At 38.2% G+C, this 27525-nt stretch overlaps 1 protein-coding gene and 1 non-coding gene across 2 annotated transcripts in view; one reads left to right on the top strand and one right to left on the bottom strand.

Annotated features, from left to right (window-relative positions):
* AKAP10 (A-kinase anchoring protein 10) overlaps positions 1-27525 on the bottom strand; it is a 183949-nt gene that overhangs the window by 143892 nt on the left and 12532 nt on the right. The window contains exons 2-3 of the mRNA XM_007941489.2: positions 20585-20632; positions 11877-12059 (exon numbers count right to left, since the gene is read on the bottom strand). Of these exons, the coding sequence (XP_007939680.2) occupies positions 11877-12059; positions 20585-20632 (231 nt within the window). The remainder of the gene's footprint in view (positions 1-11876; positions 12060-20584; positions 20633-27525) is intronic.
* LOC122150045 lies at positions 7493-7621 on the top strand. Its single transcript, XR_006163455.1, has one exon. It is a non-coding gene; the product is annotated as a small nucleolar RNA SNORA4 (small nucleolar RNA).

The following is a 27525-nucleotide window of genomic DNA, read 5'->3' on the forward strand; positions in this document are numbered from 1 at the left end:
TCAATGACATGAGACAAAGTATATGTGAACTGCTGTATGAAAAGTGAATTTACTCTGTAAATCTTCACCCAAATCCTAATTTAAAAAAAAAAGCAATGAATCGCCCTCCACATCCACTTCTGCTCTTTCTGGTACAACACTAAGTAACTAAGACAAGTGTATACCTAAGATTGGAATTGCTGGGTCATAAGGTTATTTTACATTTAAGTTTTGAGGAACTGCAAAACTTTCCCACGGCAGCTATATAATTTTACATTACCATCAGCAATGCAAAAACTTCCAATTCCTCCACATCCTTCTTAACATGTTATTTTACATTTTTCTGATAAAAGCCACAGTAGGGGCATGAAGTAGTATCTCATTAAGGTTTAGATTTGCATTTTTCCCATGACTAATGACATTGAACATATGTATAAGAATTCTGTTAGCGTAGTGCCTAAAACCCTTGAATGCTAATCATAAGGCTGGTGGTTCAAACCCACCAGCCACTCCCTGGAAGGAAGGCTGGGCAATCTACTTCCATAGTGATACTGTCTCGGAAACCCAAGGAGGGGCTGCTATAAGTCGAGTCCGACTCAGTGGCACATAACAACAAGAAGCCATATGTATATGCTCTGGATATACCACTGGTAGTTCAAATACCAGTAGGGTCACCCATGGTTTCAACGGAGCTTCCAGAATAAGGTAGAATCAGAGGAAGGGAGGGGCCATCTACTTCTCAAAGAATTAGCCAATGAAAACCTTATGAATAGTGGTGAAACACTGTCTGATATATTACTGGAAAACTTTATGAACAGCCCTAAAACATTGTGTGATGTAGTGCTGGAAGGTGAACCCCTCAGGTTAGAAGGCACTCAAAATATGACTGAGAAAGAGCTGCCTCCTCAGAGTAGAGCCGACCTTCATGATGTGGATGTAGTAAAGCTTTTGGGACCTCCATCTATTGACCTGCCACATCTCAAGATGAGAAGAAACAGCTGCAAACAACCATTAATAATCAGAACGTGAAATGTACAAAGTATGAACCTAGGAAAATTTGAAGTTGTCAAAAAAGAAATAGACTGCATAAAGACTGATATCCTAGGCATTAGTGAGGTGAAATGGATTGGTTTTGGCCATTTTGACTCAGACAACCATATGATATGCTGGGAGTGACAAATCGAAGAGGGATGGCATGACATTCATCATCACAAAGAATGTTTCAAGATCTATCCTGAAGTATAATGCTGTCAGTGATAGGGTAATATCTATATGCCTATAAGGAAGGCCAGTTAATGCTACTATTATTCAAATTTACGTACCAATCACCAAAGCCAAAGATGAGGAAATTGAAGATTTTTACCAACTACTGCAGTCTAAAATTGACCAAACGTGCAATCAAGATGTGTTGATTATCACTGGTGATTAGAATACAAAAGTTGGAAAAAAGAAAAATCACCGGTAGTTGGAAAATATGACCTTGATGACAGAAATAACAATGGAGATTATATGATAGAATTTTGTAATAACAAAGACTTATTCATTGCAAATAACTTTTTTCAACAACATAAACAACAGCTATACATGTGGACTCTGCCAGACAGAGTACACAGGAATCAGTCAACTACATCTCTGGCAAGAGGCAATGGAGAAGCTCAGTATCTTCAGCCAAAACAAGGCCAGGAGTTGACTGTGGAACAGACCATCAACTGCTCATATGAAAGTTCAAGCTGAAGCTGAAGACAATTAAAACAAGACCACGAGAGCCAAAATATGACCTTCATTATATTCCTCCTGTATTTAGAGACCAACTAAAGAATAGATTTGATGCATTGAACACTAATGACTGAAAACCAGAGGAACTGTGGGATGACATCAAGAACATCAGCCATGAAGATAGCTAAAGGTCATTAAAAAGACAGGAAAGGAAGAAAAGACATCAATGGATGTCAGAAGAGACTCTGAAACTTGCCCTCGAACGGAGAGCAGCTAAAGCAAATGGAAGAAATGACAAGATAAAAGAGCAGAACAGAAGATTTGCAAGAATAACTCAAGAAGACAAAGTCAATTATTATAATGAAATGTGCAAATATCTAGAGTTAGAAAACCTACAAAAGGGAAGAACACACTCAGCATGTCTCAAGCTAAAAGACCCAAAGAAAAAATACAAGCTTCAAGCTGCAAAACAGAAAGATTCTATGGGTAAAATATTGAATGATGCAGACAACATCAAAAGAAGATGGAAGAAATACACAGAAGCACTTTACCAAAAACAACTGGTCGATTTATCAATTTCAGGAGGTGGCATATGATCAAGAACCGATGGTAACGAAGGAAGAAGTCGAAGCTGCACTGAAAGAATTGGCGAAGAACAAACCTCCAGGAACTGACGGAATACCCACTGAGATGTTTCAGTAAACAGATGCTGTGCTAGAGGCACTTATACGTCTCTGCCAAGAAATATGGAAGACAGCCACCTGACCAACTGACTGGAAGAGATCCATATTTGTACCCATTCCAAAGAAAAGGTGATCCCACAGAATGTGGAAATTATCAAACAATATCATTAATATCACACGCAAGTAATATCTTGCTGAAGATAATTCAAAAACAGTTGCAGCAGTATACTGACAGAGAACTTTCAGAAATGCCAAGCTGGATTCAGCAGAGTACGTGGAATGAGGGATATCACTGTTCATGTCAGAATGTGTTTTGGCTCAAAGCAAAGAACACCAGAAAGATGTTTACTTGTGTTTTACTGACTAAACAAAAGCATTCGATTGTGTGGATCATAACAAATTATGATAACAATGAGAAGAATGGAAATTCCAGAACACTTAATCGTGCTTTTGAGGAACCTGTACATAGACCAGAAAGCTGTCATTCGAACAGAACAAGGGGATACTGCATAGTTCAAAATCAAGAAGGGAGTGCATCAGAGTTGTATCCTTTCATACTACTCATTCAATCTGTGTGCTGAGCAAATAATCCGAGAACCTGGACTATGTGAAGAAGAGTGTGGCATCAGGATTGGAGGAAGACTCATTAACAACTTGCAACATGCACATGACACAACTTCTCTTGCTGAAAGTGAGGATGACTTGAAGCGCTTACTGATGAAGATTATAGACTACAGTCTGCAGTATGGATTATATCTCAACATAAAGAAAACAAAAATCCTCACAACTGGACCAATAACCAGCATCATGATAAATGGATTAAAGATTGAAGTTGTCAAAGATTTCATACTACTTGGTTCCACAATCAATACCAATGGAAGCAGTAGTCAAGACATCAGGTGATGTAATGCACTAGGCAAATCTGCTGCAATAGATTTCTTTAATGTGCTGAAGAGCAAAGATGTCTCTTTGAAAACTATGGTGCACCTAACCCAAGCCATGGTATTTTCGATCGCCTCATATGCATGTGAGAGCTGGACAACAAATAAGGAAGACTGAAGAAGAGTTGATGCTTTTGAATTGTGGTGTTGGTGAAGAATACTGAAATCACCATGGACCACCAAAAGAATGAACAAATCTGTCCTGTAAGACATGAAATCAGAATGCTCCTTGGAAGCAAGAACGGCCGGACTTCACCTGACCTACTTTGGTCATGTCGTCAAAAAGGACCATTCCCTGGAGAAGGATCCCATGCTTGGTAAAGTGGAGGGTCAGCAAAAAGGGGAAGGCCCTCCACATGATAGATTGGCACAGTGGCTACAACGATGGGCTCAGGTATAAAGGATTATGAGGATAGCACAGGACTGGGCAGTGTTTTGTTCTGTTGTACCCAGGGTCACTATGAGTCAGACCTGACTCGACAGCAGCTAACAACAACAAACCTTCTTTTGAGAAATGTCTATGTAAGTCTTTTGCTCATTTTTTAAATGAGTTGTTTCTTAGTTGTTAAGAGATAGGAGTTCTTTATATATTCAATATATTAAACCCTTCTCAGACATATGGTTATCAAATATCTTCTTCCATTCTGTAGGGCATTCCTTCATAAAATCCTTTCATGGCACAAAAGTTTTTAATTTTGATGAAGTCCAATTGATCTACTCTGTCTTTGTCTGCTTGTGATTTTGGTGTTATATCTAAGAATCCATTCTCAAAAATCAGGTCCCAAAGCTTTATCCCTAAGTTTTATTCAAAGAGTTTTATGGTTATAATTCTTATATTTAGGTCATCAATCCATGTTGAGGAACTCTGGTAGTGTAGTGCCTAAGGCACCTGACTGCTAACCAGAAGGCTTTTGGTCAAAAACAGACCAGCCACTCCTCAGAAGGAAGGTTGGGCAATCTACTTCCATACTTCTGTAGTGATACCGCCTCCAAAACCCAAGGGGGGGTCACTATGAGTCAGGTCTGAGTTGATAGCACATAACAACAACAACAATCCATGTTGAGTTATTTTCACTCATGGTGTGAGGTACGTGTCCAACCTCCTTTTGCATGTGAAGATTAAATTGTCCCAACACATGAAAAGACTATCTTTCCTCATTTACACGGACTTGGCACCCTTGTCAAGGGTGTCAACTGGCTAAAAATTTGAGGGTTTATTTCTGGACTCTCTATTCCACTGATCTATACGTCTATCCTTATACTTGTTCCACATTGTTGTACAGTATATTCTGAAATTGGGAAGTGAATCCTTCTACTTTGTTCTTTTTTCAGGATTGTTTTAGCTATTAGGGCCCCTTGCAATTCCTTAAGATTCTGAGAATCAGTTTTTTCATTTCTGCAAAAAAGGCTACTGGAATTTTGATAGGAATTATATTGACTCTGTAGATCACTTTGGGTAATACTGTCAGCTTACCAATATTAAGTCTGCCAATCAATGAACCTAGAATGTCTCTCCATTTATTTAGGGCTTCTTTAATTTCCTTCAGTAATGTCTTATACTTTTCAGTGTACAAGTCTATTACCTCCCTGATTAAACTTATTCCCAGGTATTTTATTCTTTTAGATGCTACTGTAAATGGAACTGTTTTCCTAATTTCGTTTTCGGTTTGCTCATTACTGTTGTATAGAAACACACAACTGAATTTTGTGTGTTGATCTTGTGCCCTGCAATATTGCTGAATTTGTGTATTACTCTAATAGCTTTTCTGTGGATTATTTGGAACTTTCTGTATGCAAAATCACGTTATGTAGTTTTAATTCTTTCTTTCTAATTTGGATGTCTTTTATTTCTTTTTCTTGCCTAATTACTTTTGCTAGAACTTCCAGTATAATTTTTTAGCAACAGTAAAAGTAAACATTCTTAGGGGAAAAGCTTGCAGTCTTTCACCATCAACTATGATGATAGGCATGGGGTTTGGGGGACTATCTCTTCTATTCCTATTTCCCTGAGTGTTTTTTATCATGAAAGGGTGCTGGACTTTGACCATGAAAGGATGTCTCCCTGTATCAACTGAGTTGATCATATGTTTTTTTTTTTTCCCTTTCATTTTTACAGTATGGTGACTGACCTTCATATGTTGAAGTACCATTGCATTCCTAGGATAAATCCCACCTGGTCATAGCATATAAGTCTTTTAATAAGCTGTTGGATTCAGTTTGCTGGCATTTCATTGAGGATTTTTGTACCAATATTTATAGGGGATAGTGTCTGCTCTGGTAGCACAATGCCTAAGGCATCTGACTGCTAACCATAAGGATGGGGATTCAAACCCACCAGCCACTCCATGGAAGCAAGACTGTGCAATCTACTTCTGTAAAGATTTACTGCCTCGGAAACCCAATGGGAGTCACTATGAGTCGGAATCAACTCAATGGCAGTGGGTTTGGTTTGGTTTGAGTTTTAGTGGTCTGCAATTTTCTTTTCTCATGGATTCTTTATCTGGCTTTTATCTTTCATTATGTTGGCCTCATAAAATGAGTTAGTGAATGTTCCGTTTTATTTTTGGAAAATATGGGAAGAATGGTTCTAATTCTTTTTTAAATCTTTGGTAAAATTCCCAGTGAAGCTGCCTGATCCTGGACTTTTCTTTGTTAAGAGGTTTTTGATTACTGATTTGATCCTTCCACTTATTATGGGTCTGCTGAAATTTTCTGTCCTTTTCTGTCAATTTAGGTAGTTTCTTTATAGGAATTCATCCATTTCATCTACGTTATCTAATTTGGTGCTGTACAATTGTTCACAGTATTCACTTATAATCCTTTTTCATTTTTATAGGATTGATTGTAATGTCCTTTCATTTCTGATTTTAATTTTTTTGTGTCTTCTTTTTTTTTCCTTGTTAGTCTAGTTAAGGGCTTGTCAATTTATTTCCCTTTTCAAAGAACCAAATTTTTGTTTGATTTAGTCTTTCTTATTATTTTATTCTCTATTTCATTTATTTCTGCTCTAATCTTTATTACTTTCCTCCTTCTGGTAGCTGTGAGTTTCACTTTCTCATTCCTCAAGATATAAAGTTAAATGATTTGAGATTTTTCTTCTTTTTTAACTTAGATCTTTACAATTACAATTTTACCCATAGGGCTGACTTAGCTGCATTACATAAGTTTTACTATGCTGTACTTTCATGTCTAAGTATTTTCTGATTTTTCTTGTGCTTTTAATTTCAACCCACTGGTTGTTTAATAGTGCTGTTTAATTTCTAAGTATTTGTGAAAGGTCTGGTTTTCTTTATTATTAATTCTTAGTTCCATTCCATTGTGGTATACTTTGTATGACTTAAATCTTTTCAAATTGAGACTTGTTTTGTGATCTAACATATGGTCTATCCTGAAGAATGATCTCTGTGCACTAGAAAAGAATGTGTCTTCTGATGGATAGAATGCTTTATTGGGTAGAATGTTACATACGTGTCTACTAGTTCTACTTGATTTATAGTGTTGTTCAGGTCCTTTATTTCCTTATCTAGAATGTTCTAGAATGTTCCCATCTTATCTAGATGTTCTATCCATAACTGAAAATGGTATACTGAAGTTTCCAATTATTATTGTAGCATTACCTATTTCTCTCTTTAATTAACAATGGTTGCCTCATATATTTTTGGGCTCTGTGTTAGGTGCATATATATTTATAACTTTTATCTTCTTAATTAATTGACCCTTTCATCATTATATAATGTCCTTCATTGTTTCTTGAGAAAATTTTTTACTTAAAATCTATTTTACCTGACATTAATGTAGCCATCTCAACTCTCTTTTGGTTACATTTGCATGGAATATTTTTTCCAAACTTTCACTTTCAATATGTCTTTGGATCTAAAATGAATCTCTTGTAGACACAACATATAGCTGGATCAAATTTGCTTATCCACTCTGCTAATCTCTGCCTTTTGATTAGAGAGTATGTTAGGCTAGATAGTCTAGAGAACCAAAACCAGTGCTTATATATACACAGATGTACATGTATGTATACATACGTGTATCTCCCTTCATTTCCTCCAATACTGCTCTTTTGCAATACTTCCAAGTTTTTAGTTAAATGTTTTATGTTAAGATAATGACAGATTCGCATGTAGTTGTAAGAAATAAGAGATTCTGTGTACCCTTACCCGGTTGCCCCCAATGGTAACACCTTGCAAAACTATACAACACAATTTGGGCTATTTGGGAGAATAAAGAAAAGACCACACTCCACAGTGGGTTATACCACTTAGTATAGTTTCCTACTATTTTGTGGCCTACATTATTATTTTAAAAAAAAAAGCAACTCTATAGTAAAATCTCACAAGCAAGATATTGATAGTGATACAATTTACCAATCTCATTCAGATTTCCCTACTTTTATGTAGTGCCTAAGGAACTCTACTGCTAACCAGAAGGCTGGCAGTGCAAAACCACCAGCCAATCTCTGGAAGGAAGACTGGGCAATCTACTTCCGCAGTGACATCGCCTTGGAAACCCAAGGAGGGGTCGCTATGAGTCAGGTCCGACTCGACAGCACGTAACAACAACAACAATTTATATGTGTGGATTTATTTCTATGTAATTTTATTACATGTGTAGATTTATGTATCCATTGCTTTAATCAAGAGACAGAGTATCTTCAACATAAGGATTCCTCATGTTGTCCTTTTATACTCACACCTACCTATTCTTCCCTTCCCATTAGTAGCCTCTAGCAAACCCTGATTTTTTGTTTCTAAAATTTTGTCTTTTCAAGTATGTTATACAGTATGTAACATTTTGAAGTTGGTATTTTTTCTCTCAGTATGGAAGCTTGGTGGAACAGTGATTACATGCTTGGGTGCTAACTGAAAGGTCAGTGGTTCAAACCCACCAGCTGCCACACAGGAAAAAAATGTGGCAGTCTGCTTCCGTAAAGTTTTACAGCCTTGGAAACCTATGGGGCAGTTCTACTCTGTTCCACAGGGTCATCAAACTGAAAAACTCACTGCCATCAAGTCAATTCTGACTCACAGCGACCCCCTTTGGGTTTCCGAGTCAATAAATCTCTATGGAAATAGATTGCCCAGTCTCTTCTGTGGAGTGGCTGGTGGGTTGGAACCGCCAGCCTTCTGGTTAGCAGTCAAGTGCCTTAGGCACTATACCACCAGAGCTGCTTTATAGGGTCATTATGAGTTAAAATTGACCCAATAGCAGTGGGTTTTTAGATTCCTGGATAGAACAATGTGGGACAAAACTCACAATCATTAAAAAAAAAAAAAAAAAGGACCAGGTTTACTGGTTTGACAGAGCCTGGTAGAACCCCTGAGACTATGGTCCCTGGCTGCCCTTCAGGTCTGGAATTGAACTCACTCCTGTGGCTTCCAGGCACAGGCATATGAGCTGAACATTTACATTAGGTAAATACACTCCTTGGAGAGATAATCATGGGAGAATAGAAGGGAGACAGCTTGGAGGGCAGGAGTGCATGGGAGGGAAGGGCACAGGGAAGAGGTAACTATGGGGAGAAAGTGGGATGGGAGCTGTTGTATTGTGAGAAATTGCAGTCAATGTCATGAGACAAAGTGTATGTGAGCTGCTGTATGGAAAATGAATTTGCTCTGAAAACTTTCACCCAAATCACAACAAAAATTAAAAAAAAAAAAAAAAAAAAGCAGTGTGTTTGGTTTGTTTGTTTTGGATGATTCCTTTGAGATTCATACAAGATGTCAAATCAATAGTTGGCATGCATCATCAGTTTGCTGCTTCATAATGCTGAGTTGCTTTTTAATGGATCACCAGCTTGTTGAACCATTCACCTGTTGAAAGAGATCTAGTTTTTGGCTATCACAAACAAAGCTGCTATAACTTTTGTGTACAAGTTTTTGTATAAACACAAAGTTTCCACTTCTCTGGGATAGATTCTCCAGAGTACAATTGCTGGGTCATAGGTAACTGCTTGCTTAACTTTGTAAGAAACTGTCAAGTGTTTTCCAGAGCTGCTGTGCCATTTCACATTGTCAATATATGCAACGTATGAGTAAACCAGTAAAATCTTCAAATTTACACTGTGAGCAATATACATTCTGGTTTCAGCGTAATGCTGAGAGTAACCCACAAAGACTGTGACACTCTGGCCTTGGATACACACAAATGTTAAATAAAAAGAGATATTAAAAGAGGGACTAAACCCTGAAATAATCTTTACATCTTAAACCAAAAGTATCTCCTGAAATCTTCTTTAAACCTAACAATTGTTTAGGTTAAATAATAAAGAACGCCTGGAGCACTGTTCTCTTGTAAGAATTATTTATACGGGATCAAATTAACAACAGCCACTCAAATGGTAAGTCAGGACACTTGAGGAGGAGTGAGTTCATGTTAATAGTGGAGGAACAATTAGGAAAAGGAGGGTGGGAATGGTTGTACAACTTGAAGAATGTAATCAATGTCAATGAATTGTACGTGCAGAAATTGTTAAATTGATGTATGTACTGCTACAGAGATTCTCAACAATGAAAAAATATATTTTAGAAAAGGAAGAACTAATTTTATTAAAAGTCAATTCAAATGAATTTTTTAAATATGTATTTTATGACAAATGACATACAATTTTATTAGTGAAGAAATCTGGGTAAAGGTCAGAACAAGGATCTCCTGTGTATCTTTTCTTTTTGGAGAAGTGGTAGGCATTAAGAAGCTCTGGTGGTACAGAGGTTAAGGCATTGGGCTGCTAACCAAAAAGTCAGTGGTTCAAACCCACCAGCTGCTCTGCAAAAGAAAGATGAAGTAGTCTGGGTCACTATAAACTGGAATCAACTTGATGGCAGTGGGTTTGGTTTTGGAGTTTGGTAGATATTATCTTAGCACTACAAGTTACTTACTGTTCATATTATTATGTGATCTCCTTTTTTTCATTTAACATGTCATGGATGTTCCCCCTCCCTCATGTCTTCTTTAGAATTTTAAATGACTACGCAGTATTCTGATATATGAGTAAACCACAATTAGAGTAGTTCTCTATTAAAAACTATTGCTGTTGAGTCAATTCTGACTGACAGCAACACTATGAAAGTAAATTGCCAATTGTTTTCCAGAGAGTAGCTAGTGTATTTGAACAGCTGACCTTTTAGTTAGCAGATGAGCACTTAACCACTGTACCACCAGGGCTCCTGATTTCTCTATTAAGAGATATTTTTATGTTGTTACTTTGGTGGCATAGTGCCTAAGGCATCTGACTGCTAACCAGAAGGCTGGCGGTTCAAACCCACCAGCTACTCCTCAGAAAGAAGACTGGGCAATCTACTTCCGTAGAGATGCCACCTCGGAAACCCAAGAAGGGGTCGGTATGAGTCAGATTTGACTTCATGGCAGTAAGTTTGTTTTTTTTTAAATCACAAACACTACTATAATATGTGTGCATATATGTGGACTTATCTGAGAGCTAAAAAACAAAAAATTCACTGTCACTGAGTCGATTCCAACTCATAGCAATCTCCATTGGGTTTCTGAGGCAGTAAATCTTTATGGGAGTGGACTGTCCCACCTTCCTTTCGTGGAGCAGCTGATGAGTTTGAACTGCCAGCCTTCTGGTTAGCAGTCAAATGCCTTAGGCACTGTGCCACCAGAGCTCCTTAACTGAGGGCTATACCTTAGAAATAAATGTGTTGCATAAATAGCATGCATATTTTGTATTTTGATAAATACTTCCAAAAGTTCCTTCCAAAAAGTCTTCACACTTCCACTAAATTAGCCATTTCCCTGAATCTTCATTTACATGCAAATTATCAAACTTTAAATATTTGCTAATGTGTTAGGAGAACATTAACTTATTATTGTATGAAAAGTATGTTTTTCATATATGTCATAGCTAACATCTTTCTTTTGGAAATGACCCATTTTTCCATTGGGCATGCTTTACATTTTGTATTTATAGAAGCAAAACATGGTGCTACCTATTACACTTTGTCCTAGTTATCTAGTACTGCTGTAACAGAAATACCACAAGTGGATGGCTTTAATGAATAGAAATTTACTCTCACAGTGTAGGAGGCTAGAAGTATTAATTCAGAGTGCTGGCTCTAGTGGGAAGTTTCTTTCTCTGTGTCTCCCCATCTAAGAGGTTCCCAGTACAGGGACCCTAGGTTCCAAGGATGCGCGCCAGTCCTGGCTCTGCTTTCTTGGCAGTAATAGGTTCCCCTCTCTCTTTTTGCTTCTCTCCCCTTCTCTCTCTTGTAATAGAAAAGATGTTACAGGCCACACCTAGGGGAATGTCCCTTACATTGAATCAGGGGTATGATGAGATTAAGAGTGTTGCATAACTGCCAAATTACACCATCACATAACTACCAAACCACTGAGAATCATGGCCTAGTCAAGATGACACAGTTTTGTGGGACACAATTCAATCCATGACATACTTGTAGCTGTTCTTTTAAATACAATTTGTTTCAAAGTTTCTTCAAATCATACAGTTCAATATACCATGAAAAGAGTTTCACATAAGTACACTAATCCTTCTTCCTGCTGGAAGCTAAGAAAAGCAAAAGTCACTTACCCAAGTCACCAAAATGAGCAGCTTCCATGTGGCTTGGCTGCTTCTTAAGTGTTGCTGTCCTGCTACTTGAAAAGGAGTCCATGTTGGCAGAAATGGCATTGATTGCAACATGACTTGGTCCTGCAGCCTCCAGCAAGGCATGATTTTTAGTGCTTTTAAGCGGGGAATGTATGGACATTGAAGCTACAATTAAAGGGGAAAAAAAGTTAAAAATCAAAGAGTTAGAGTGCTTAAGAAAATTTTAAACATTAAAGTTTGTAAAACTTTTAAATCAACACATTCAACAAAAATATATTTAAGAGGAAAGGTAGCATAATCAAGCAGTAGACAATCAGAAACACCCTAATATTATAACTCTCAGAATATTGTGCTGAAAACAGAAGTTAAAGAGGGTTAAAAGAATTTAAAGTTCTTTTTTTTGAGAACTTTTTCCACTGCAGATAAAAAAACACCAAAAGCCAGGAAACATTCTGAAATACGGTTCAATTTTCAATTCCTTAACGCTTCTTGTTTTAGGAACAAAACTAAAATTGCAGAATAAATGCTTTTGGGGAGGGGGAGCTAAAATTATTCTTCAGAATACTTCTCATGTTAAGTAACAAGATTTCTTAATCTACTAAAAAATATTTATCATCAAATTTAAAGCTGCTTAAATCATAAAACCGAAATTTAAATCCACTGCTATAGAGTCAATTCCAACTTATAGTGACCCTATGAGAGAGTAAAATTGGTCTGTAGGGTTTCCAAAGCTGTAAATCTTTACAAAAGTGGACTGAGACACCTTGTTTCTGTGGAGTGGCTGGTAGGTTCAAACTGCCAACCTTTAGGTTAGCATCCAAGTCCTTAACTACCGTGCTACTAGGGCTCCTGCTTAATGATAAAACACACTTAAATTTAAAACGTAACTTTTGTAGTCTGAAAAATAACACTATCACCTTTTTTACTTTAAAAAAGAAGTTACCAATTACATTAATTGGAAATAATATGTCAACTCAGTATTTTAATATAGCCAAAGTAACCGTTACTACATCTTACTACAACTGAATTAGAATTCTATCTAAATTATTCCACACAAATACCAATGTCTCTTATTAAAGGTCTTTTAAAGTTCTGGTTTAGTAGTACATTACAATGTCAGGAAGGATAGAAATGATACAGATCACTCTGCATTCCATACACCTAAAATAAATACTCTAAACTTGTATCTCCTAGCACCACTTTGATCGATTAACAGATACATGCTTTTAATCTTAGCAAATAGTGCCCAGACACAAAATCTGAGTAATAATTGGTATTATTTCTTATAAAGAATACATAGTACCATAATTCAATCTATTGTTCTTTGAGATGTGTTTATAGGATAAAGCAGGTAAGAATGTGATTACCCATACCTGTTTTCCAGGTATCTAAATTAATCAGTCATCCAACAAGTGTTGGGGGAATTATGCAATGGAGAGTAAATGTCTTCAAATTATTTTTTCAATTTTAGAAGGAAGTCTTTGTTTGTATTTCTGTTCTTATTTTCATGATAAATTGAAAGGAATAAAATAATTTTAACAAGTGTATAAACATAATAGCTAATTTTCTTATCAAACAAGTTACAAATAACATTCTATAGGAACAAAAAGACTTTCTGCCCAAATAACTGTTTCTTAATTAGATGTATATGGCAACATAAAAGGCTATTAATTCACTTTGCAAGGCTTTATTTCTCTTCTCCGTTAGAACTTGTTTTACCTGCTCCTTCCTGATAATCTATCTTTTTTTTGGTCTTCATGGTATACACTATCCTTAATTTCCTCTTTTAACTATTCCTCCCTCTGTCAAATTCAAATTCTCGCACCAACCACCAAAGCCAGAGATGAAGTAATTGAAGATTTCTATGAACTTCTGCAGTCTAAAATTGACCGAACATGCAATCAAGATGTGATTATCACAGGTAACTGGAATGCAAAAATTGGAAACAAAGAAGAGTTACTGGTAGTTGGAAAATACGGCCTTGGTGATAGAAATAATGCTGGAGATCACATGACAGAATTTTGCAAGACCAACCATTTATTCATTGCAAAGACCTTTTTTCAACAACTTAAGTGCCTGTACATGTGGACTTCACCAGATGGAATACACAGGAATCAGATTGACTACATCTGTGGCAAGAGGCAATGGAGAAGTTCAGTATCTTCGGCCAAAACAAGGCCAGGAGCTGATTGTGGAACAGACCATCAACTGCTCATACGCATGTTCAAGCTGAAGTTGAAGATAATTAAAACAAGTCCATGAGAGCCAAAATATGATCTTGAATATATCCCTCCTGAATTTAGAGACCATTTAAAGAACAGATTTGATGCACTGAACACCAATGACTAAAAACCAGGGGAATTATGGGATGACATCAAGAATATCATCCACGAAGAAAGCAAGAAGTCATTAAAAAGAGAGAGGAAGAAAAGACCAAAATGGATATGAGAAGAGACTCTGAAACTTGCCCTTGAATGGAGAGTAGCTAAAGCAAATGGAGAAAATGACAAGACAAAAGAGCTGAACAGAAGATTTCAAAGAGCAGCTCGAGAAGATAAAGCCAATTACTATAATGAAATGTGCAAAGACCTGGAGTTAGAAAACCAAAAGGGAAGAACATGCCCAGCATTTCTCAAGCTGCAAGAACTCAGGAAAAAATTTAAGCCTCAAGTTGCAATATTGGAAGATTGTATGGGTAAAATATTGAATGATGCAGGAAGCATCAAAAGAAGACAGAAGAATACACAGAGTCACTGTACCAAAAAGAACTGGTCGATCTTCACCCATTTCAGGAGGTGGCATATGATCAAGAACCAATGGTATTGAAGGAAGAAGTTGAAGCTGCACTGAAGGAAGTCGTGAAGAACAAGGGTCCAGGAACTGATGGAATACCCACTGAGGTGTTTCAACAAATGGATGCCCCTTTGGAGGCACCCACTCGGCTATGCCAAGAGATTTGGAAAACAGCTACCTGGCCAATTGACTGGAAGAGATCCATATTTGTACCCATTCCAAAGAGAGATGATCCCACAGAATGTGGAAATTATTGAACAATATCATTAATATCACATGCAAGTCAAATCTTACAGAAGATAATTCAAAAACAGTTGCAGCAGTGTATTGACAGAGAGCTTCCAGAAATGCAAGCTGGATTCACAAGAGGACGTGGAACGAGGGATATCATTGCTGATGTCAGATGGATCTTGGCTCAAAGCAAAGACTACCAGAAAGATGTTTACTTATGTTTTATTGACTACTCAAAAGCATTCGATTGTGTGGATCATAACAAACTGTGGATAACATTGAGAAGAATGGGAATTCCAGAACATTTGATTATACTCATGAGGAACCTATACATAGATCAGGAGGCTGTCGTTCGAACAGAACAAGGAGATACTTCATGGTTCAAAATCAACTATGGACTGCGTCAAGGTTGTATCCTTTCATGATACTTATTTAATTTGTATGCTGAGCAAACAATCTGAGAAACTAGACTATATGAAGAAGAATGTGGTATCAGGATTGGAGGAAGACTCATTAACAACCTGTGATATACAGATGACACAACTCTGCTTGCTGAACATGAGGATGACTTGAAGTACTTACTGATGCAGATTAAAGACTACAGTCTGCAGTATGGATTACACCTCAATATAAAGAAAACAAAAATCCTCACAACTAGTCCAATGAATAGCTTCACAATGGATGGGGAAAAGACTGAAGTTGTCAAGGATTTCATATAACTTGGTTCTACAATCAACACCAATGGAAGCAGCAGTCAAGACATCAGACGACGTATTGCATTGGGCAAATCTGCTATAAAAGACGTCTTTCAACTGATGAAGAGCAAAGACATGTCCTTGGAGACTAAGGTGTGCCCAAACCAAGCCATGGTATTTTCAGTCATCTCTTAGTGTGTGAAAGCTGGACAATGAATAAGGAAGACTTGAAAAAGTGTTGATGCTTTTGAGTTGTGGTGTAGGAGAAGAATGCTAAGAGTAACATGGTCTGCTAGAAGGACTAACAAATCTGCCCTGGATGAAGTGCAGCTGGAATGCTCCTTGGAAGAGAGAATGGCCAGACTTCGTCTCACCTACTTTGGTCATGTTGTCAGAAGAAACCATTCTTTAGAAAAGGACATCATACTGGGTAGGAGCTCTGGTAGCATAGTGCCTAAGGCACTTGACTGCTCACCAGAAGGCTGCCAGTTCAAACCCACCAGTCACTCCTCGGAAGGAAGGTTGGGCAGTCCTACTTCCGTAGTGATACTGCCTTGGAAACCTAAGGAGGGGTCGCTATGAGTCGGGGCCGACTCGACAGCAAACAACAACAACAACAACATCATACTTGGTAAAGTGGAGGGTCACCAAAGAAGGGGAAGGCCTTCAATAAGATGGACAGACACAGTGGCTGCAATGATGGGTTCAGGTCTAATAGCAAGGATCATGAGGGTGGCACAAGACCAGGCAGTGTTTCGTTCTGCTGTGTAAGGGTTGCTATGAGTCAGAGACGACTTGATGACACCTAACAGCAACAACAACCATCCTCCGTCATTCTTTAGCACACACTTAGTTAATGCTTGTGTCAAATACAGTCTCCTTCCCTGACTCCTCTTTTTCCTAAGGTTCTTTGTTCTTCTCTTATTCTTTCTGTTTGAAAGCATATTTATTTTCACAACTTCTATTATTATTAGAGCAAGAGTTTTCAAACTTTTTCTTAGCTGCAAGTTCCTTCTTTTTCCCCAAAAAGATTTAAGTGAGATCCTGATATGTCTTATATCTATAAAATAGATGAAAACAGAGTAACTATGGCTGACTTAGCAGAAAGTCTCACTCCCTTGACTTAGACTCTCTCCTCAACAGCTTCAGGAGCACATCTCCATAGAAATGGAATATGGATAGAAACCAGCTGATCTGGTTTTCGGTCCTACCCTTTGACCTGGGCTTCTGTCTTGTAACTAATTACCCACTCCTAGGCATTCCCACTTTGATTTTACCATATTAAGCCCACCTTGTCCAAATATCAAACTTATTACATCTTCTTTCAATCTATGTTCCCTTCTCAGTATACTGTTTCTTTTCAATCAGTGTCCAAAGCTCTTGATCCTGTTCTTCTTCACTGTACCTGTGCTTACTTGCCAAATCTGTTGATTTTTCCCTTCAAGATGTTTAAACTCTTACTGATCTGTTTATTTCCAACACTGCATGATCAATACAGGTCTTTCTGTAGTGCAGTGAAATAACTTCTATAATATCCATCCTTCACAACTCTTCCAGATTGATCTTTCATAAATATACTCATGAATCAATATCCTACTGAAAAGCCTAAAATGGCTCCTGTTTTGTCTGTCTCAACTCCTTAAAAAGCTCCATAATCTGATCTCAATCTATCTGTAAAAATTTCCCCTTCCAAGTATACACACATAGAAATAAGAAGACGGACGGATGGGATAAAAGAGAATCTCCTCTTTCATTCAAATACTTCTTACCCTTTAACTTTCACATTTTATTCTCATGAAGTCTTCCCTAAACTTCAGAAAACGTTTGCTGATTTCAAATTCCTCTGAACTCCTTGCAAGATACTTGAGGACTTACAATCTTAAAACTATATAATAACTACCAATTAAGTATCTAATATGTATGAGACACTGTACTAGTTTCTCTATATAAACTTTTTTCCTGACATATTATTTCATTTATCTCTCACAACAACACTGCAGGATCAGTACTTTCCTCATTTAGAGATGAGGAAACCAATGGAAAGAAGTTAAATACTTTGCCCTGGGTCAAGGACCTAATAAAGAATAGAGCCAAGATTTCAACCTAGGTCTACAAGACTCTACAAACTCACTTTCCTACCTTTGGTTAAAAACTCATACTCTAGAATTATTGACCAAATAAGATAACACACGTAAAATGAATGTCTCAAAAGCACCTCCCATCTCACATACCAAAACTACTACACATACAATTTCCTAGCTTGGTTCTTCAAAACCCAAACCAAACCCACTGCCATCGAGTCAATCTGACTCACAGCAACCCCCAAAGGGTTTCCAAGGCTGTAAATCTTTACAGAAGCAGCCTGCCTTATCATTCTCCCACAGAGTGACCCTCAGGTTCAAACCATGACCTTTTGCTTAGCAGCCAAATTCTTTGGGACACACTTAGGCAACCCAGAAAGGTAGCTGTCATCCTTAATACCCCTTTTCCGAATAACAAGGCCCTATCCATTTTACCTCCTAAATTAATTTCAATTCCATGCAGATCTCTTTAATTCCATCACTATTAATCTAGCCCAAGTCAGCTCTGCAATTATTTGATTAACGTTTTCTCCCCACTAATGCGAAAATTCAACATAGGCAGATTCCAAGTCTCCTTTGTTTACTGCTATATTCAGTTTTTGCCTAATACTAAAACAGAATAGGCACTCAACAGATGGAGGCTATCATTATTTTGGCTTATTAGTTCTGTGTCTTAAATTTTTCTATGCAGACCATAAATTCCTTGATAGTTCGTTCCCTGGACAGCTTCTATATTAAGGTTAAGCTAACGATTGCTAAGCACAGATTATGTACTCTTATAAGAAGAACAAGAAGCTCTGGTGGCACAGTGGGTAAGACATTTCCCTGCTAACAAAAAAGTCAGCAGTTCAAACCCACCAGCTGTTCCATGGGAAGAAGATGGGGCAATCTACTTCTGTAAAGATTTACAGCCTTGAAAACCCTGTTGGGGTTTCTTGGAGTCGGAATAAATTCAATGGCAGTGGGATTTTAAGGAGCTCTGGTGGCATAGTGGATAAGGCATTTGGCTGCTAACCAGAAGGTTGGTGGTTCAAACCCACCAACTGCTCCATAGCAGGAAGATGAGGCAACCTACTTCTGTAAAGATTTACAGCCTTGGAAACCTGATGGAGGTCACTATGAGCAGAATCAACTCAACAGCAGTACATAAGAAGAAAACAATCACAGAATTCTTTCAGCCTGGTAGAGATTTAGAAATTAGCTAGGCCAATCTCCTTATCCTACAAATGAAGAATCTGAGGAAAGTTGCATGACTTCCCAAGGTCATACTGTTAGTGGCAGATTTCACAGTGAAAGCCTGGTGTTCTGAATGCCTGAGACATCAAAGTTCCTTCCTCTATGATATCAGGTCTACTCTTCACAGGTCTGCTTACTATGGGATTGTACCTTAATCAATGCCAATCAGATTAATATGCTTAAAGGAGGCAGAATGAATCAATGCAGAATCCAACGGGCCTTAACTTATCAGAAATAAGCCAACAAGGCTACAGGGGCCCTATTTCTTCCCTAATCTCAATCTAATAACAAGTTATAATTAGTCTCTTTCCAACAAATTAAGGAGCTCTGGTGTCATAGGGAGCCCTGGTGGCACAGTGCCTAAGGCATTTGACTACTAACCAGAAGGCTGGTGGTTCAAACCCACCAGCCACTCCTCGGAAGGAAGGATGGGCAATCTACTTCCATAGTGATAATGTCTTGGAAACCCAAGGAGAGGTTGCTATGAGTTGGATCTGACTCAATGACAATGGGTTTGGCTTGGTTTGGTGGCATAGTTGATAAGGCATTTGGCTGCTACCCAGAAGGTCAGAGGGTCAAACTCACCAGCTACTCTGTGGAAAGAAGATGGGGTGATCTACTTCCATAAAGATTTACAGCCTCAGAACTCCAATGGCGAGATTGGTATAAGCTGAATTCGTCGTTATGTGAGTGAATATGGTTTGGTTTTGGTTCCAACAGATTAACCATAGTACTAACACTCAATGCTAGCCACACTACACAGAAATACTGAAAAGATAAAGCTACATAAGCAGCAACCTACAGATGCTATATTAATAAATTACACTATGAAATTTACATGGAATGGCTATGGAAACAATTTCCATTACAATTTTCCCATTCTAGTCTTTGTACATTTGATCAAAACGCAACACACTACCGTGGAGTCAGATCCGACTCACAGTGACTCCTCCTTGGGTTTCCGAGACAGTATCATTATGGAAGTAGATTGCCCAACCTTCCTTCCGGGGAGTGGCTGGGAGTTTGAACCGCCAGCCTTCCAGTTAGCAGTCAAATGCCTTAGGCACTAGGCCACCAGAGCTCCCAGTCTTTAGACATAACAAAATCAGTCAAAAATGGCAGAGATTACAATTAAAAAAAAAAAAAAAAAGCACATTCTAACTCATAAGGACAATTTATTGATCACAACAATGTACTCAGAATAAATTCTAAATTAAGACTATTCACCACCCAAAGTGATACAGAAGTGAAAAAAATGTAATTTCTAGGTAAACAATAGAAAGCCAAGCCTTGTAAGTGGCAATACTTTCATTCAAATGTCAGACTGTTTAGCTGAGAGCATTCTTCATTTTTGTATTTTTTAAAATAAAGTCAGCCAACTGGTTTTAGGTAACAATCAAATATGTATTAATAGGGAGGACACTGGTTGACTGTAATCACTAGGACAGTCCACCAATGCTTAGTAAAAGCCTATTTGTGCTATATAGAGAAGAATATAGAGATGAAAGTGGAAAATAAGTCACAATCAAAGTAACTGTAAAATAAGGAAGAAATAATGCCAAAAAGAGATGATAATGAGATTAAAGAGCTTATATGCAAAGCTTATACTAAAGTACATCACATATTCATCACAATGGAAGGCTACTGAACTCACCTTTAATTGACTTGACATCTGAGGTCTTCTCTTGTTCTTTGCCTTTCACTACAAGATAAAAGAGCACCATGACCAATTTTTGCAAAGAAATCCTATATATTGTCAAATTTGACAAGATTTATTGCAACGCAAAGTTCTATAAAGAACCTAAAACAAAAACAAAACACACTGCTTCGGAGTTAACTCTGACTCATGGCTACCCTGTGAGTGTTACAGAGTCAAAGCACTCCATATGGTTTTCTTGACTGTAATGTTTTCTTGGCTGTAATTGGGAGCTCTGGTAGTGTAGTGCCTAAGGCACCTGACTGCTAACCAGAAGGCTGGCGGTTTAAACCCACCAGCCACTCCTCGGAATGAAGGTTAGGCAATCTACTTCCATAGTGATACTGCCTTGGAAACCCAAGGAGGGGTTGCTATGAGTCGGGCTGACTTGATGGCACATAACAACAACAACATCATGTTTACAGAAGCAGATCACCAGGCCTTTCTTCTGTGGTGCCACTGGGTAGGTACAAATTGTCAACCTTTAGGTTAATAAACTCAAACCAAACTTACTGCTATCAAATTGATTCCAACTTATAGTTGATTCTAACTCATAGCAACTCATGCTGGGTTTCCAAGGCTGTAAATCTTTACAGAAGCAGATTACCCTAGCTTTCTTCCACTGAGTGGCAGATGGGTTTGAACCACTGACCTTCTGGTTAGTAGCCAAACGCCTTAACTACTACACAACCAGAACTCCTTGAGGGCACTGAGTTGATTCAGATGCAGAGACCCTGTAGGGTAGAGTAGAAATGCCTTACGGGGTTTCCTAGGCTATAAATCTTTACAGAAGCAGACTCTCAGGTCTTTCCTTCTGCAGAGAAGCTGATGGGTTTAAGTCACTGACCTTTTGGTTAGTAGATGAGTACTTAAGCACTCCTCCACCAGGGATCCTTCATAAATCACAGGGAGTCAACTAACTGCCTTGGAGGGCAATCAGTTGTCTGGAAAGGTCTTTTTAGACTAGCAGTCAAAAAACACTTACAGTGGTTACGGAGAAACAATGTGGTCTAGTAGTTAGAAGTGTGTGTTCCGAATTGTTGTTGCTAGCCATCAAGTCAGCCCAGACTCCTGGTGAACCCATGCACAAGAGAACAAAACAAAATGTTGCCAGGTCCTGCCTCATCCCCATAATCGGTTGCAAATAAGCTGTTGTAATCATTTATAGGGTTTTCTAGCAGGTTCCAATTCTCACTTTGCCACTTATTAGCCATGTAATCTTGAACAAGTTACTCTGTACCTGTCTCACTTTTTTTGATCTATAAAATTGTTGTTGTTGTTAGGTGCCATCCAGTCATCTCCGACTCATACTGACCCTATGCACAGCAAAAGGAAACAATACCTGGTCCTGCACCAGCTCCAAGATCTCTGCTACACTTGAGCCCATTGCTGCGGCCACTGTGTCAATCCATCTTGTTGAAGGCCTTCCCCTTTCGTCGACTGTCCACCTTACCAAGCATGACATCCTTTCCCAGGGAATGGTCCCTTCTGATAACATGACCAAAGTAGGTGAGACAAAGTCTGGCCATTCTCGCTTCCAATGAGCATTCCTGCTGTACTTCCTCCGAGACAGATGTGTTAGTTCTCTTAGCAGTCCAAGGTACTTTCAGCATTCTTTACCAGCACCACAACTCAAAAGCATCAATTCTTCTTCGGTCTTCCTTATTCATTGTCCAGCTTTCACATGCATATTAGGTGATCAAAAATATCATGGCTTGTGTCAGACACACCTTAGTCCTCAAGGAGACATCTTTGCTCCTTAGCACTTGAAAGAGGTCCTTTGTAGCCAACTGGCCCAGTGCATACATAGTCTGATGTCCTGACTGCTGCTTCCATTGACATCAGTTATAAAACCAAGCAATGTGAAGTCTTTGACAACTTCAATCTTTTCTCTATTTATCATGATGCTGCTTATAGGTTCAGTTGTGAGGATTTTTGTTTTCTTTATATTGAGATGTAATCCATACTGCAGACTGTATTCTTGAATCTTCACAGTAAGTGCTTCAAGTTATCCTCACTGTCAGCAAGCAAAGTCGTGTCGTCAGCGTATCGCAGATTATTAATGATTCTTCCTCCAATCTTGATGCCACGTTCTTCTTCATATAGTCCAGCTTCTTGGATTATGTGCTCAGCATACAGATTGAGTAAGTATGGTGAAAGGATACAACCCTAACGCACTACCTTCTTGATTTTAAACCATGCAGTGTCCCCTTGTTCTGTTTGAAAATTAGGTCAGTAATTTGAGGGTTGCTCATGAAAATATAAATACTCGTAAAAGGCTCATTAGAGTAATTAAACTCAAACCAAAAAAAAAAAAGAGAGAGGCTCTAACTAGCACATAATAGAGAGCTCTGGTAGCATAGTGCCTAAGGCATTAGACTGCAAAACAGAAAGAAGGTTGGCGGTTCAAATCCACCACCCACTCCTTGGAAGGAAGGTTGGGCAATCTACTTCCATAGTGATACCACCTCAGAAACTCAAGGAGGGGTCACTATGAGTTGGAACCTACTCGACAGCAGTGCGTTTTTAACACATAATAAATTTAAGATAAATATTAATAATACTATTACCATATGCCACTCACCATACTGGCTACTAGAAGCACTGTGAAGAAAATGATAGCTTTCTTTGGTTGCGCATATCTTAATTCTTTTGTATTCTCTATAACATCATATATGAACATTCTAAATTTGCACACATTCTGAGCTTCTAATACTCAATGTTTAACAGTTTGTTTCTACAATGATGCACAGAGCAGATGAAATGACACACAACAGCTGAAATACTACTGCAGATAAGCTAACAATTTAAATCCAAGAAAGGAATGTGCATGACAGCTTAAGAGAATTGTGAATTCTCTTACAGGATCTGATGTAAGACTATTTTAACTCTTTTTTTTATTTTATTTTTAATTTTTATTATGATTTGGGTGAAAGTTTACAGAGCAAATTCACTTTCCATACAGCAGCTCACATACACTTTGTCTCATGATACTGACTGCAATTCCCACAACGCAACAGCTCCCCTCCCACTTCCTCCCCACAGTTACCTCCTCCCTGTGTCATTCTCTCCCATGCACTCCTGCCCCCCAAGTTGTCTCCCTGTGCATACTCAGCCCTTCTATTCTCCCATGATTGATCTTTCCAAGGACTGTATCTACCTACTGTAAATGTTCAGCTCACATACCTGTCTTTTGTTTGGCTGGAAGACACAGAAGTGGGTTCTATTCTAGACCTGAAGGGCAGCTAGGGGCCATAGTCTCAGTGGTTCCACCAGGCTCTATCTGACCATAAACTGGTCCCCCTTTTTTTTTTTTTTTAAATGATTTTGAGTTTTGTTCCACATTGTTCTCCCATTCAATCTAGGATCTCCTACACAGATTCCCCCTCCCAGTGTTAACCCTCTTATTTTTCTTACGTGTGTGTATTTTTAGGGAAATGTCCTCTTTAACCTCACCATGAGAAAGCTACTGTGGTAGCTGAGGTTGTGTGTGAACTTGGCTGGGCCTGGTTGAGTGGCTGGGCATCTGGTAGTTGTTATATTCCCTGATGAGACTGGCAATCAGCTCCATGGTGGGATCTGCCTCAAGCAGCTGAGTAGCTGCTTTAGGGATGTTGTCTGCTTTCTGTATATAAGCAGCAGCTTTGGAAATGGTCTCTACCTTTTGGCACACTTGAACCCTGCATGTAGCCAAGTCATTGTTTAACAGCCTGCCATGCCCTACTGATCTTGGAACTTCTTCTGGACTTAAATCAGTGGCCTGCCTTGTTGTTTGGTAACCTTGGGATTGTGCCTTGATTTCACTTGTCAACCTTGGGTTTGTCAGCCTCAGCAGCCAGCAGCTGTCTGAGTGAAGAAAAGCCTCCTAGCTTCAGTGGGCCAGGAGCAAGAGGCAGAGCTGAAGCCCAAGGTCTAGGGGCTTTCACCCAGCCCCTAGAGCCTGGTACTTTGAATTTGGACTTCTAGCCTTCAAAATTGTAAGAATAAACTGTTTGTTAAAGCCATCCCATTTGTGGTATTTCTGATAGAGCGGCACTAGGTAAGCAAAACTCCTACCAAAATAAAAAATCCCAAAACATGAGCCTCTTTCTACCTGTGCTCTAAAGACATTAAAAGTTGAAAAGTTATCAGGGGTGGGTGGGGAAAGGAAGGTAAACCACTAACAGGAGGGCAGACAAGTATTAACCTGGGTGAAGAAAAAAAGCGAAAAATTAATAGCAGGAAATAACTAGCCCTCAGAGTATATAAGTCAATTCATCAATAAGTACTTGAACGTGAAGTATGTGCCAGACACTCCTGAAGCACTGAAAAGATGTCGATCTTACCTTAAAGAAATCTATATTCAAATGTGTAGAGATAAAATAGGACAAAAATAAGTAAGATCATTTCAGGTAGTGATCTCTGCTTTCAGGAAGATAAAATAAGGAAATGTGATAGGATGACTGGTATTTGAAGACATCTCAGCAGCATCTGCAAATCACTACATCTCCAGCTTAAAACATTTAACTTGTCTTGGCCTCCATGACACTGCACTCTCCTGGTGTCTAGCCGTTCTGTCTCAGTTAATCCTCTTCCTGACTTCTGCTCCTTTGCACACTGGCAGTTTTCAAGTTCCTCTTTTCACTACATAGCCAGTGCCAGTGAGTGGACTCTGACTCATGGCAACCCTATGTGTGCAGAGCAACCTGTGTTCCATAGGTTGTTAATGGCTTTTTTAAGAAGTAGATCACCAGGTTTTTCTTTCTTTCCAGGCACCTCTGACTGGACTCAAACTTCCAACCTTTCAGTTAGCAATTGAGCATGTTAACCATTTGCACCACCCAAGGACTCTGTGCACTACTGGATAATCTTTTTCATTTTTTTTTGCTCATACATACTAATTTAATTTTCATATTAAATATACTGTGAACATTTCTACATGCTTTTAGGATTCTTTTGTGCCACTATTGATAACACTGCAGACTTTCATTTTTCTCAAATAACATTTTACTGTGTTTTCAGTGAAGGTTTACACAGCAGTTTATGTTTCCATACAACAATTTCCACACAAGATGCCCAGTGACATTAGTTACGTTCCTCACAATGTGTAAATATTGTCATTATTTCTGTTCTGGTTGTTCCATTTCTATTAATCTCGTTTCTCTGCCCCCTTACATTCTTATATTTGTTTTAAAATAACTGCTGACAATTTGGTCTCTTATTCATTATTTTTTTAGCCAATTTGTTATTTAGCTACAAGGAGACCTCAGAAATTAGTTTCAGTTCAAGGTCTGAAAAGTATCTTAGGGAAGTAATGTCTGGGAGTCCTCTAGTCTTAACCAGTCCAATAGGTCTGGCTCCCTGCTCACCTCTTTTAGGAATTTGAAGTTCTGTTCCACATTTGTTTGTAAAAATCTTATCCATTTATACATTCTTTTTTTTTTTAGGATTTGGGTGAAGATTTACAGAGTAAATTCACTTTTCATACAGCAGTTCACATATACTTTGTCTCATGTCATTGACCAAAATTTACAATGCAGCAGCTCCCCTCCCACTTCCTCCCCATAGTTACCTCCTCCCAGTGTCCATCCCTTCATACTCTTCTGCACCCTGAGCTATCTCCCTGTGCATAAGCAGCCCTTCCTTCTCCCATGATTGTTCTCTCCAGGGAGTGTGTCTACTTGAGGTAAATGTTTAACTCACATGCCTGCATTTATACATTCTTAAGACTTTCAATACCATAGACATGGTACGACTCCTAAATTTGTATCTCCAATATAAATTTTTCTTGACCTCCCAATTCATATAGCTAACCAACTACTTGCTATCTTCCATAATTCCATTTGTCTAAAACTGAACATACCATCTTTTCCCAAACCTGTTCCTACCTCACTCTTTATCTTCTCTCCCTCACCTCACAGAAGGGATCATCTCAAATGCAAACCATCTCTAAGATCAACTGATTCTACAATGAAAATACACCTCCACAGTTCCAATTTTGCCACCCTATTACCAATCTGATCTCCTATGCAAAACTATGTAATATTTCAAGCATGAAAGTATACACACAAACCTGAGTTTATCAAATATTAGCATTTTGCCCTATTTATTTTCCCTATAAGTATTATATATACATATATTTAAAAGTTTATATAAAGTGTTACCTGATTCCATTACTTTTCCTCCCCTCCCAGAAATACAGTACTTTCCTAATGAGATGTTTTGTTTTTGCCATGTTTTTAAACTATTACACCACATATGAATACATTAAAAAAATAATAATTCTGCACATTCTCAAAAATTACCAAAATAGCTTTCTTCTATACATATCTGAACCTTGTATTCATTTAATATTTTGACATTTGCAGCTCTAGTTCATTCACATAACTCTAGTTCATTCATTTTAGTGCCTTAATTCCTTTCAATGAATATACTTTTATTTATCCATTTTCCAACTGATGAATATTTAGGTTATTTCCTATTTTTCACTATTATAAACACTGACATTATGAACATTTCTGTACATATCTTCCTATGTATACATGCAAGAGTTTCTCTAGGGTAAATTCCTAGAATGGAATAGCTAGATAACAGATTATGTACATTTTTAATTAAGGTGGCTATACCAATTTACAAAGGAGCTTTGGTAGCGTGGTGGGTTAAGTGCCTGGTCGCTAATCGAAAGGCAGCAGTTTGACCCTACCAGCTACTCTACAGAAGAAAGATGTGGAAGTCTGGTTTTTGAAAAGACTACATCTTGGAAACCCTATGAGGCAGTTCCACTGTCCTATAGGATTGCTGAGTGGGAATCAACCTGACACCAAAAGGTGGGATACCAATTTACACTCCTATTGCTGTGCTTCGTATTCTCATTTTACGGTATTTTTACCTTTTGCCAACTCTATCTTTAAAAATGATAC

Source organism: Orycteropus afer, unplaced genomic scaffold, assembly GCF_000298275.1.
Source record: "Orycteropus afer afer isolate SDZICR_OR568_19922 unplaced genomic scaffold, OryAfe1.0 scaffold00080, whole genome shotgun sequence".
In the NCBI taxonomy this organism is placed as follows: domain Eukaryota; kingdom Metazoa; phylum Chordata; class Mammalia; order Tubulidentata; family Orycteropodidae; genus Orycteropus; species Orycteropus afer.